At 49.2% G+C, this 13,830-nt stretch overlaps 1 protein-coding gene across 1 annotated transcript in view; it reads right to left on the bottom strand.

The window, feature by feature from the left end:
- UACA (uveal autoantigen with coiled-coil domains and ankyrin repeats) overlaps positions 1-13,830 on the bottom strand; it is a gene marked incomplete in the record, with an annotated part of 53,281 nt that overhangs the window by 2,821 nt on the left and 36,630 nt on the right. The window contains 3 exon segments of the mRNA XM_073618261.1: positions 3,471-6,233; positions 7,302-7,351; positions 7,434-7,473. Coding sequence (XP_073474362.1) covers positions 3,471-6,233; positions 7,302-7,351; positions 7,434-7,473 — 2,853 coding nt within the window.

The raw sequence follows: 13,830 nt of genomic DNA, 5'->3' as shown, positions 1-13,830 counted from the left end.
GCACTGATGGGTGGCACTGTGGATGGGCACTGATGGGTGGCACTGTGGATGGGCACTGATGGGTGGCACTGTGGATGGGCACTGATGGGTGGCACTGTGGATGGGCACTGATGGGTGGCACTGTGGATGGGCACTGATGGGTGGCACTGTGGATGGGCACTGATGGGTGGCACTGTGGATGGGCACTGATGGGTGGCACTGTGGATGGGCACTGATGGGTGGCACTGTGGATGGGCACTGATGGGTGGCACTGTGGATGGGCACTGATGGGTGGCACTGTGGATGGGCACTGATGGGTGGCACTGTGGATGGGCACTGATGGGTGGCACTGTGGATGGGCACTGATGGGTGGCACTGTGGATGGGCACTGATGGGTGGCACTGTGGATGGGCACTGATGGGTGGCACTGTGGATGGGCACTGATGGGTGGCACTGTGGATGGGCACTGATGGGTGGCACTGTGGATGGGCACTGATGGGTGGCACTGTGGATGGGCACTGATGGGTGGCACTGTGGATGGGCACTGATGGGTGGCACTGTGGATGGGCACTGATGGGTGGCACTGTGGATGGGCACTGATGGGTGGCACTGTGGATGGGCACTGATGGGTGGCACTGTGGATGGGCACTGATGGGTGGCACTGTGGATGGGCACTGATGGGTGGCACTGTGGATGGGCACTGATGGGTGGCACTGTGGATGGGCACTGATGGGTGGCACTGTGGATGGGCACTGATGGGTGGCACTGTGGATGGGCACTGATGGGTGGCACTGTGGATGGGCACTGATGGGTGGCACTGTGGATGGGCACTGATGGGTGGCACTGTGGATGGGCACTGATGGGTGGCACTGTGGATGGGCACTGATGGGTGGCACTGTGGATGGGCACTGATGGGTGGCACTGTGGATGGGCACTGATGGGTGGCACTGATGGGTGGCACTGTGGATGGGCACTGATGGGTGGCACTGTGGATGGGCACTGATGGGTGGCACTGTGGATGGGCACTGATATGCGGCACAGGTGGCCCAGAAGCCTCTGCAGAGGCTCTCCACGATCGGGACTGATGCCCCCCTCACAGCCGCCGGTAATCACCTTTTTTTTTTCTCCCTGCGCTGAAAAAGTAGCCTATTATCGGCTCTGTTTACATCACATGATCAGCTGTCATTGGTAAGGGGTCGGGATCTCATAGACTCGCTGATCACAGCCCCCCCCCCCCCTTCATGACCAGGCCATTTTTTGCGATACAGCACTGAGTTACTTAAATGGCGCGGCCGTGTGATGCTGTAGCCAAATAAAATTGACTTTTTTTTTTTACCAGTAATGGCGTCGATCAGCGACTTATAGCAGGACTGCGATATTGCGGTGGACAAATCTGACACTTTTTGGGGACCAGACACCAATACAGTGATCAGTGCGGAGCTCCGCCGAAATTTTTTTTTTTAAAAGTCAGCAGCTACAAATACTGCAGCTGCTGACTTTTAAAACATGGACACTTACCTGTCCAGGGCGCCCGAGGCCGAACCGTCTCTCGGTCCTCGGGTGCTGCCGCCTCCATCTTCGGGAAGGGAATCAGGAAGTGAAGCCGTGCGGCTTCACTTCCCGGTTCCCTACTGCGCATGCGCGAGTCGCCCAGCGCAATACGGCTGGTCCCGATCACCAATCTCCCTCTGTACCGGAGGATCAGCGGGTGCCGGCAGACATTGAGTGCGCCGTACCCGCTGATCAGCTCTTGTTGTGTATAATCACAGTGGGGTGGGCTGCTGGAGACGCGCGTGCACACCCCTGACCCGGAAGTGTCGGGTCACGTAATAGATACATGATCCGGTGCAGTCGTGTGACTTTGGCGATGTATATCACGGTTACACGGTCGGCAAGTTGCTAAAGAGGAACTTAATTACCGTATTTATGGGCGTATAACACGCACTTTTTTCCCCTTAAAATCAGGGGAAAATCGTGGGTGCGTGTTATACGCCGATCCCCGCCGATTGTGAGCGGAGCGAGCGCCAGCGATATACACATAGGCGAGTGTACTCAGCTATTCTCGGCTCTACTCACAGTCAGGGGCGGGACTGCGAGAGGAGCCGAATCTAACCAAGTACACTCAGCTTTGTGTATCTCGCCGGCGCTCGCTCCTCTCCGCTCACAGTCAGCAGAGATTGGTGCCAATTTTAAATAATCAGCGGCTGGGCAAGGCTGCAACGATGGGCACTGGGCAAGGCTGCAACGATGGACACTGGGCAAGGCTGCAACGATGGACAAGGCTGCATTGATGGGCATTTAAATGTAAGTTTTTTTCCTTAAAATTCCCTCCTAAACTTGGGGTGCGTGTTATACGCCGATAAATACGGTATATCTGAGCACCACAAACTGAAAAACACCATTTAATTAAGTTTTAAAAGCAAACTGCACCGTCCATCCATGTCTTCATGCTTTATTTTGTGGAAAACAACCCCCACTAGGCATTTTTAGCCCTGGCCATCTTGTGTAAAGGCAGATTTGTATAGCGTTTACTTCCTGGATTCCATCTGCCCTTAGCTTAGGCATGCAGGCAGGAGGGTTTGCTTAGCTGAGAAAGCCCATGAAGGCTCCTGGGATGTAGAACACCACTTTGGCCTAGGCTAAAAACCATTACGTAAATGAAGAAATATATTTTTTTTTAAAAAAGGGGGTAAAACAAGTAAATGGAATATAATTATGTATCTATTTACTAATTCTAGCATCATAAGGATTAAAAATAGTTGAGAGTGAATAATCCTTCTGCCCATAGCTCAGGCATGCATGTAGGAAGGTGTGCTTGGCTGAGAAAGCATCCCCCCCTCCCATGAAGACTCCTGGGATGTATGAAATTTTGGCCTAGGCCAGAAACCAGGAAGTAACTGAAGCAATGTACAAAAAAAAAAAATGTAAAAACAAGAACTATAATATACCTTCTTATCTATTTACTAATGCTGAAAGCATAAGGATTAAAATGAGTTCCTTTGGAGTGAGATAGTTTAGTTGACTGATACTATTGGTGATACCACTCTTCAAAATATCACCCAAACCACCCTCTCTCTCCGCTCCTCCCAAGACCTCCTGCTCTCAACTCCTCGACTTCTCCAGAGCCTCTCCCATCCTCTGGAACTCTCTACCTCAATCTGTCGGACTATCTCCTCCTCTGACTTCCTTCAGGTGACCCCTGAAAACTCATCTCTTCAGGGAAGCCTATCGTGCCTCCACATAACTGACCTTTCCTCTCTTCCATCAGCTCATTCCCCACAGATATTACCTTTTGGACCACTTGCCCCACCCTATTAGAATGTAAGCTCTTAGGAGCAGGGTCCTCCTAACCCTCTTGTATTGTATTGATTGGTTAAACAATATAAAACCCACCCTCCCCCCCCAAAAAAAAAAAAAAAAATACGAACATTCTTACAAAAATGTGTCACATCAACAGGATACACATGAAGGATTTCTGCACCGTGCCTCACCTGCTTTTCTTTGCTCTCCAGGTCTCTGGCCGATTTCTGGATGGTCTTCTGCAACTCATCAATGGTGGAAAGACACTGTTCATGCTTCCCTTTTAGCTGAGTGATCTCTTGTTCTTGGCTCTGGTTCTTCTGCTTGACTTTCTCGCACTGTGTGAGCACATCCTGCAGCTTCTGCGCCATCTGTTTGTTCTCCTCTTTGTATGTGTGACTGGCGTCTTCCAGCAGAGCCACCCTCTGCTCCAGGGCGGTTCTCGCTGCAGTAAAATCGCCTTTTTCCCTCTGCCTGTGATTCTGCTCTTCCTCTAACTTTTGCTGGGCTCTCTTCAACTCTTCGCGTAATCCCTTCACTTCCTGCTCAGCTTCAACCAGAGCCTTCTCTTTCTCCTGCAACTTCGACTGGGCTGCGGCCTCCCTTCTCTGCCAGTCCTCCTTTTCCTTGGCATGCTGTGCACTGGAGATACTAGACCCTCTCTGCTCCTCCAGGTTCTTCTCCAAGTCACGCACTTTTTCCTGCATCTTCTCACATAGGCTGACCTTAGCACCTATCTCCGCTTCAAGAGTAGCTCTGGTACGGTCCAGTGTGCTCTTCAATTCGTTGTGGTTTTGTATGGGAATGTATTGACTGCCAAGACATTCCTGCAGTGCGTTGAGCTTCTTGGTGGTTTGTACGTTCTCTTCTTGCAACGCCCGCTGCTTTTCCTCAGCCTGGACCAGCGTCTTCTGCAGGTCCTGTTGGCAAGCTCGGAGCTCGTCCAATTCTTTGAGCATGGTGGCCTGCTCTTCCTTTCGTGAGGTCTGCTCTTGAAGAAGAGTCTGCTTCGATGTCGCCAGTTCTTTGCGGAGGTCGAGGGCCTCTTGTTGCTGTTTTGACAGACTCTCATTTGCCTCTCGAGTCATTTGACACTGCTTCTGTAACTCTAACTCAATTTCCTTTTTTGCAGCCAAGAATTTCTTCTCCTTCTCTTCCATACTGGTAAGTGGAGCGTATTTTTCAGTGATGCAACGCTGCAATGTGTCCAGCTCCGCTCGCTGCTCTTTTATAGCTGCCTGGAGCCGGTTCACCTCTTCTTTTTCATGCTGATACTTAGCGTACGCCTGGGAACACTCTTGCTTCATCTTTTCTTCGCCTTTCTGCAGCTCCGCCACCTTATCTCCGTGTTCCCTTCTAGTCACATAGTCAGAGCGGATCTGTTCCTTCATCTTTTCCAGTTGCGACTGCAACTCTGACCGCGTGGCGGCTTCACCGGAAGCCCGTGTCTGCAGTTCTGCATTTTTGGAGACCTCGGCCCTCAGCTTTTCTTGCAGTTCCGCCTCCCTTGCAGTCTGACTCTTCAGCCGCGTCTGCATTTCTAACTTCAGAGCAGACTCGCTCTCCAGCTGTGCTTGCAGGCTTTTCTGCTTGGTAATCAGTTTTTCCAGGTCGGCCTGCACAGTGGTCACCTGTTTGGTCTCATTCTCCAGTTGCTTCCTGACCATGGCGACCTCCGCTTTAGCCTTCTCCAGCTCTGCGGTCAGCGAGACAGAGGCCTGCAGGTGTGTGGCAAGAGGTATGTGATTTTCCTTCAGGCTGGCGTTCTCCGACAGTAGAGAACAGCCTCTCATTGCTTCTTCTTCACATCTCTTAGTCATGTCAGCCAGCTGTTTCTCCAGTTGTTTGACCTTGGACTGCATCTCTTTCATCTCGGCTTCAAGCTCCTGGCGGGAAGTGGTGGATGCTTGGAGGAGAACCATGCCCTCCTTCAAAGTCTTCTTTTCCTCCAGCAGTTTCTGTTGCTCCAGCTCAGCCTTCCTGTGATGCTGCTCTGAATCTGCTAGCTTTTGGCTCAGCAGGGCTATGGTTTCCTCACAGGCTCTCTTAGTCTCGGCATGCAGCTGTGCTGGAACATGCTGACTTCTCATGTGCCCTCTTAGCTCTTCGATTTGTCTCTGCAGCAGAATCTTCTCCGACTGCATCTTCTCATTTTCTCGTGCGAGGCTGCTGTTCCTGACTTTCAAATCGTCCATCTCTTTCTTTAGCAAGTCCAGCTTGGGTTCGAACCTCCTCTTCTCCTTATTTGCAGCTTCAAATTCATCCCTGACACGGCTCAGCTCCCGTTCGGCCTCCTCTAATCTCCGGGACTTCTCATTCACCTCATTCGTCAAAAGGCATTTCATGTTTTCAAACTTGTCAGTGGTGACCGCCAACCCCAGCTGCTCTCCAGCCTCTTGGACCCTTCGCTCAGCTTTCTCCTTCTCCTCTTCGCAAACGGCTAGCTCCTCCTGCAGACGCCGGTTATCCTTGCGCAAGCGAGCATCCTCCCTGCGCAGCTCCTGCACCAAGAGCTCATTGTGTCTCAGCTGGTTGCGCAGCTTTCCGACTTCAGCAGATGCTCCCTCGTATTTGCTCTTCACCTCTTGGAGCTGTTCCTGTAGTTCCCCTGCACGTGAGCTGCCGCTTAGAGCTTCCTGGGTCAGGTGATCTTTCAGGGCCAGGAAGTGTGACTGCATCTGCTTTACTTTGCTCTCGGAATCCAACATCCGCTTCTGCACCTCACGGAGTGCTTCTTCCAACTGCCGGATCTGTTGGTCTGACTCGGCTTTGCTCCGATCCCTTTCGGTGGCCAGAGCTACGCACTCGGAAGATCTCCTTGACAGCTCCTGCTGCAGCCTCATGGCCTCTTCTCTGGCCATCTCATAGTATCTGCGAACCGTTTCTAGCTCAGAGTTTTCTCCAGGAAGCTCTAAAGGACGCAGCTGAGACCTGGCCGGCAGGTGAGCTGCATGCTAAACAAAAAAAAAGAAGAGCGGAAGTAAAGTAAGTGTATGAAATAACACCATAGTAGGTAATCTGCATCGCAAATGATAAAATATAAACAAATCTAGACATCTAGGGATCTTAGTGAGACATACAGAAAAGGAGGGTATACGGTGCAGTAACAAGACTCGTGGCCACTCATTAAAATTAGAAGAAAAGAGGTTTAACCTCAAACTACGTAGAGGGGTCTTTACTGCAAGAGTGGCAAGGATGTGGAATTCCCTTCCACAGGCGGTGGTCTCAGCGGGGAGCATCGATAGTTTCAAGAAACTATTAGATAAGCACCTGAACGACCGCAACATACAGGGATATACAATGTAATACTGACACATAATTACACACATAGGTTGGACTTGATGGACTTGTGTCTTTTTTCAACCTCACCTACTATGTAACTATGTAGGTGAGTGTAGTGAGAACAGCAGAAAGTTCTTAAGTTCCAAATGTAAGGCCAGTGGGAAGTCAGTAATTTTCTAGCAAAAAAAAAAAAAATATGGATTTTCACATGTAGGAGAGAAATGCCAGAATTGGAGCGGATGGCAAGTGGTTAATATTACAATTGTACTTTGACGTTAACAAGGGGCGTAACATAGGCAGGCTAATTTCTAATCTGGACTCGTAAGAATGCAGCATGTAATGAAAACATTAGTGCCGTGTGCAATACATAGGCACACATACAAAACAGAACACAATTATATACAGATTTTACAATTTCCTTTTCATCTCCAATATCGGGCTTTAACCATCGAGTGTTATTTTATGGAGAGCCATTTTATGCAAATTAGTTATTTAAACCAGTCTTCAAAAACTGGATGGAACATATGTTTCTAAGCCTGTGGTGGGCATAAAAGACTGCACCATCTGCTACGGCTAAGATTACTGTGAAGGCTTCAGTTTAAAATGCTATGAGTTGTGCAATACTAATTACTGCCAACCAATATAATACAGACTCCTCAGTACCATCTGAAAGGGATACATAGTGTACTGCATAAGTCACAAAAACAGTGTTTTATTTTTTTTTTTTTTAAACAAAGTACCTGGGGATCTGAGCTTAGAACTAAATTCTGTTTCACAACCTCCTCTTTACCTAGGAAAACAAGAAAACCGAATTAGAAACCTTTAATGTGCGCGATAAGACCAGTATAGTCGTCTCTCGCTCTCATACTCACCAGGGCTGAACGGGCTACTTGGGGCCGAGTGATTCTTTTGCTGCAAAACAAAAAAAAAAAAAAAAAAAGAACTAAACCAATTTATAGATTTGAGCTGCTGTTGATGGCATCACGCTTTTGAGATCATGCAGAAGTAACTGGCAGGTGCATTTGACTTGCAGTTGACTTCCTTTCCGACCGGCTTCAAACAGGTTCTGCATTCCTACAGACTTGTATCACATTGAAAAACCTGTTCGGATTGAACAAAAGCCCATCGACACAGACCCTTAGGTCGTATGGAACCTCAGACCTGTTTAACTGATTTAAAGCACCCTCAGTTTGATGTTGCCTCATCTAAACCCTTCTGTGATTAAAAAAACAAAAACAAAAAAAAAAAAAGCTCTGGCCCGCTCACGTCACCTGCCTAGGTGAATGAAGTGCACTTTGTCCGCCGTGTTCATTACGTATCCCATGAGGCATAGTCCTTCCTTGAGAAAAGAGGAAGGAGGCAGTCCTACCGGCTCATCATCGGGAGAGCCGACGACTGAACCTGGAAAGAGCCAGCAGCTTCCCGCCGCCATGCAAGAAGATGGCGGCGCAGGACCAAGCGGGAGGCAGAAGAGGATCTCAGGAGGACAACACCGAGTAGGTATCTTAACTGTGCAAGACCCCCAACCAAGTAAACTGGTGTTAAAAAAAAAAAAAAAAAAGGGGGGTTGTTGGTGAAGATCCACTTTAAATGATGTGTAATCATGTGCGTGGCTTCACTTACTTACTGCCCAATCACCTATTTTTCTGATTGGCAGTGGAAGTGCTACCACCTTTTGTTGGTAGAAGAAATAGCCAGTAACCAAGCCTAATGTTTGAGCCTTGCTGGCAGACTTGTATAATAAGCCATTGTGTAAAGTACGAGCTTGTTTTGCCCCATCCCCGTTTCACTGATGAAAGGCTGAAGCACTTTAGAGAAGCGGTTTTCATGATACTGATGCAAATCCTGAATTCCACTCTTCTGCTATCGGCAGGAGTAACCACAGTAGGAGCCTCCTGAAAGCAGGAAAGATTGACTATACCGGCTTTGCAGAGAAAAGCCGCTGTATATTTTTTTTTTACAAAGTCAGCACAACAATTGTTTTGTTGTTAATGAGCAGGAATCACACCACGTCTGTTGATCTGTTTTTGTTCAAAGTGCTAGAGATTTACCTTGAGGTTTGATGACAATTGTAGGGCATTGCACTGGTCCACATTATGTCCACCACACCATAACATGACCACCCACCTATTAAGTAGGCCCCCCATTTGCCGCAAAAAAACAGCCCCGACTCATTAAGACATGTACTCCACTAGATCTCTGAATACAGCAATATCCGGCACCAAGCTGTCAAGTAGCTAATCCTTTAAGTCCTGTAAGTTGCAAGGTGAGGCCTCCATGGATCGGACTTGTTATTGAGCCTTCACCTCCATCAAAGAGCCTTCACCTCCATCAAAGAGCCTCCCCCCCCCCGCCTCCATCAAGGAGCCTTCACCTCCCCCTCGCCTCCATCAAGGAGCCTTCACCTCCCCCCTCGCCTCCATCAAGGAGCCTTCACCTCCCCCCTCGCCTCCATCAAGGAGCCTTCACCTCCCCCCTCGCCTCCATCAAGGAGCCTTCACCTCCCCCCCGCCTCCATCAAGGAGCCTTCACCTCCCCCCCCCGCCTCCATCAAGGAGCCTTCACCTCCCCTCCGCCTCCACCTTCACCTCCCCCCGGCCTCCATCAAGGAGCCTTCACCTCCCCCCGGCCTCCATCAAGGAGCCCTCACCCCGCCTCCATCAAGGAGCCCTCACCCCGCCTCCATCAAGGAGCCCTCACCCCGCCTCCATCAGTGAGCCCTCACCCCGCCTCCATCAGTGAGCCCTCACCCCGCCTCCATCAGTGAGCCCTCACCCCGCCTCCATCAGTGAGCCCTCACCCCGCCTCCATCAGTGAGCCCTCACCCCGCCTCCATCAGTGAGCCCTCACCCCGCCTCCATCAGTGAGCCCTCACCCCGCCTCCATCAGTGAGCCCTCACCCCGCCTCCATCAGTGAGCCCTCACCCCGCCTCCATCAGTGAGCCCTCACCCCGCCTCCATCAGTGAGCCCTCACCCCGCCTCCATCAGTGAGCCCTCACCCCGCCTCCATCAGTGAGCCCTCACCCCGCCTCCATCAGTGAGCCCTCACCCCGCCTCCATCAGTGAGCCCTCACCCCGCCTCCATCAGTGAGCCCTCACCCCGCCTCCATCAGTGAGCCCTCACCCCGCCTCCATCAGTGAGCCCTCACCCCGCCTCCATCAGTGAGCCCTCACCCCGCCTCCATCAGTGAGCCCTCACCCCGCCTCCATCAGTGAGCCCTCACCCCGCCTCCATCAGTGAGCCCTCACCCCCCCTCCATCAGTGAGCCTTCACCCCACCTCCATCAGTGAGCCTTCACCCCACCTCCATCAGTGAGCCTTCACCCCGCCTCCATCAGTGAGCCTTCACCCCGCCTCCATCAGTGAGCCTTCACCCCGCCTCCATCAGTGAGCCTTCACCCCGCCTCCATCAATGAGCCTTGGCCGCCCATGACCCTGTTGTCAGTTTTCCTTCCTTGGACCACAGCAGACCGGAAATAGCCCACAAGAGCTGCAGTTTTGGAGTTGCTCGGACCCAGTCGTCTAGACATTACAATATGACCCTTGTCAAAGTCACTCAAATCTCTACGCTTGCTCGTTGTTTTATGCTTTCAACACATCAACTTCAGGGGCAACATGTTCACTTGCTGCCCAATATATCCCACCCACTTTCAGGTGCCATTGACACAAGACAATCAAACGTTATTCACTTTACCTGTCAGTGGTCATAATGTTATGGGACGTTCCATGTATATTGCTGCCTTATAACTTCCAGGGTCATGCGTACGGATCTCCTACTGGCTACTGACCTGAGGTCATTTTTTTTTTTTTTTAACGTAAAATGACTCATTTACTAAAAGCATGGTTATAATAATTTCAAACCAACCCTGTCCAGTAAAGTTTAAGAAGGATGACCAGTACGTGACCGGTTTACCACAGCTATAAATCGCCATAATTACCGTGTTATCTGAACTTGCATAAAATCGGCTGCATGTCATGTGATGCACTAAAATGTCAATTAAAACTGGTACAAAGATGAACAGCGGGACACTAAATGTCCAAAGCAGTAATGGGAACCGAATTAAGGTAGTTCTGGCAAACACTTTAATGTAATTTAATGAAGAGGCTGTATACACGTAACACAGCGCAGCTCATTAAATATGAGGCAAGCAAAAGAAATATGCCTCCCGCAGCAACCAATTAGCAATGTGCTTATCTGTACTGAATAATGGACAGCTGGAATCTCATTACTGGCTGTGGGCAAAATCCGAACTTTTTTTTTTTTTTTAGCCCCAAGCTTATAAAAACTTGGTTTCTGTATAAAGCAGCATATGATCATGACAATAAACACATTAACTATTCAGCAACCAGCCAGATCCCCCCGTTCTCACAATCTCTCCTGTGACTGGGGCGGCAAGCAAAAAGGACCGAATCCCATTCAAACCCCCTTACTGTACGGCCCGATTCTCACACGGGCTTCACCTCGCATTGTGGACAGCAAGAATTCAATTCAAGAATTGGCAGAGCTTTCAGCAAGCTTTGCTGAAGCTTTTAACCTCTTTGCCTTCCCGGGCACTTTCACCCCCACTTCCTGCCCAGGCCGATTTTCGGCGCTGTCACACTTTGAATGACAATTGCGCGGTCATACACATGCAACACTGTACCCACATGACATTTTTTTCCTTTGAGACAGATAGAGCTTTCTTTTGGGAGGTATGCAACCACCACTGGGCTTTTTATTCTTTGCTAAACAAAAAAAAAAAAAAAAAAAAAAAAAAAAAAAAAAAATATATAAACAAACTTTTTTTTTTTTTTTAGTTTCTGTTCTAAAATTTTGCAAATAAGTATTTTTTCTCTGGTGTGCACTTCGAGGGCTGCACTGATAATCAGTGCCCTGATTATCCCCATGCGTGTTCCCAGTCAGGATTGCTGGTTTAGGGGGGAGGGGGGGAGCGCGAGCGTGCCGGGGGGGGGGATGGGTCGGGGTGTTTATTTTTATTTGTATTTTTAATTTTTATTCTTTCAGTTTTTTGTTGTTTTTTTTGTAACCCATCTCATCGCGTGCTGCGGCTGAATGTTTTTGTATGAAAAAGTGACAAAAAATGGAAAAAAAAAAAAAAAAAAAGAAAAAAAGAAAAAAAGATTGCTTGGTTATCGTCTCTCCTCTCCTCACGCTATGACAGCGGTATGAGGAAAGGAGAGCCGATAACCGGCAACTCTTGTTTACATTGTGATCAGCTGCGATTGGCTCTTTACCACGATCCGTGAAGGACACAGAGCGATCATATAGCGCGCACCCCAGGGGGCACAAGAAAGGAGTGGTTACGGGGGAGGGACATCCATGGACCCCCCCCCCCCCCCCAGAACTAGAGAGCTGCGATGTAGCCATCTTTTGGCTATAGCACAGTAAGAAAGTGGTTAAAGTACCATTAAAGCGGAACTTCAGTCATTTTTTCAACTTTCCATCCAATACATTTTCTGCTCTTGTTGTTGTTGTTTTAACTTTGGATAGCAAAACATTTTTTTTCCTGACAGTAAATACCATACAGCCCACTTCCTTTTTCTTGTCTGGAAAAAAGCCTAGGCTTAGGACATCATGCTTCTCTCTCATTGGCTCCTGCTACTGTCAATCACGGGGGGGGGGGTGGAGGGGCTGAGCCTTGCTCTGTGTGTGTGTCTTATGTACACACAAAGGTGGCCTGGGAGCGAGCCCCCACAAGCCCCCCATAGAAACCTGCCCATCACAACTCAGCACTGTGCACGAGAGCAGAGACTCTCTGCTCTCTCCCTCCTCACTTGGCTCCCGCTGCTGTCAATCACAACTAGTAAGGAGGCAGCGGGGTGTGGGGCTGAGCTGCGCTCTGTGTGTCAATGGACATACAGAGCCAGCTCAGGAGTGAGCATGCACAAGTGCCCCCATAGCAAGCAGCTTGCTATGTTGGGCACGTGACGGGGGGGTGGGGTTTAGGGCCAGGTGCACCAGCGGGGGGAGGGGCCAGGGGCACCGGCAGGGAACCCGAGAAAAGGAGGATCAGGGCTGCCCTGTGCAAAACCATTCCACAGAGCAGGCAAGTATAACATGTTTGTTATTTGAAAAAACAATCTTTGGAATCACTTTACGTATTGTACCTTCCCTCTGCCCCCCTAGACTAAATGAGCATTTAACCCTAGCAGTGCATCGGGGGGGGGGGGGGGGGACCCCACTGCAAGGCTGGATTTTGTCTCCTTCACAGAGTTCAGCTTTAACTGCTTGTACGCTTATCCTGGCCCGAGAGAGAGAGAAAGTTTGCCAGGAAGGGAGGGGGTGAGTCATAAGAGGGCCAATGAGAGCTGCAGAGCTGGAAGCAGGAAGCAAGCATGTGTAAATCCAGGAAGTGAACAGGCAGCAGCTTCAGCTGCCCACAGTTAAAATGGATGCGGTCAGACTCAGTGGAGGGAGATTTCTGCAGCATATTTGGCAAGTACAGAATCCCAGTATATACAAAATAATACGCAAAAGTGGTTGGAGGGAAGCGTCAGAATGGCAAAGATGTTTTTATTACAGATTATGCGAGCGGACTGCAGTTCCTCTTTAAGCTCCGGTTTGAACACAGATCCCAATGGGAGTGCTGATTGCCATTTTAAGCAAGCTGCTAAGCAGGTTTTCAACAAGCGTCAAAAGAAGTGCTAGCAGCTTGCTTAAAGTGGCAATCAGCGCTCCCATTGGGATCTGTGTTCAACATTTACAAACCGGAGCTGAATGGTACTTTAAAAGCTTTAAGAAAGCTTTCTGAAAGCTCTGCAAATGCCTAAAGGCTGCATTTGTAGCCTATTCAAGCCCATCGTGGGCATGTAAAGCCCATTCAAGTGACCGAGCTGCTCTATGCTGTCGCAACAAAAAACGCAGCCAAAAAAAAAAAAGGAAGGCATTGAGTTGCTCAGGTGTGAAGTGCAGCCTAAACACCGATGCAAATGCAGTCTAATCATAGCAGCCTGTACTGAACCGAGGACAGCAGGGAACAAATTTAAATGGAATTCAGGAGCCAGTCAGGCAGTCAACACTTAAAAATCTTGGGCGATTGTTTTCATCAACAACATTTCTAAAGGAATTTTCCCAACATAGGCTCCAAGCAAGAACGTTTAAGTGAAACGCCATCAGGGATCCTTCAATTTATATCAATGATAAAAAAAATACAATAAATGCAGAACTGGCGCTCCTAAAATGAGGATCTTTTACATAGTTACATAGTTCGTTACATAGTTTTAGATGAATATAGGAGTATAGCAACGACTCATTTCCTTTCTCTTCA

The sequence above is a fragment of the Aquarana catesbeiana genome, linkage group LG03 (assembly GCF_042186555.1).
Source record: "Aquarana catesbeiana isolate 2022-GZ linkage group LG03, ASM4218655v1, whole genome shotgun sequence".
NCBI lineage: Eukaryota > Metazoa > Chordata > Amphibia > Anura > Ranidae > Aquarana > Aquarana catesbeiana.
Note: the sequence above shows the minus strand (reverse complement) of the source record. Positions and strands in the feature narration are given on the sequence as shown.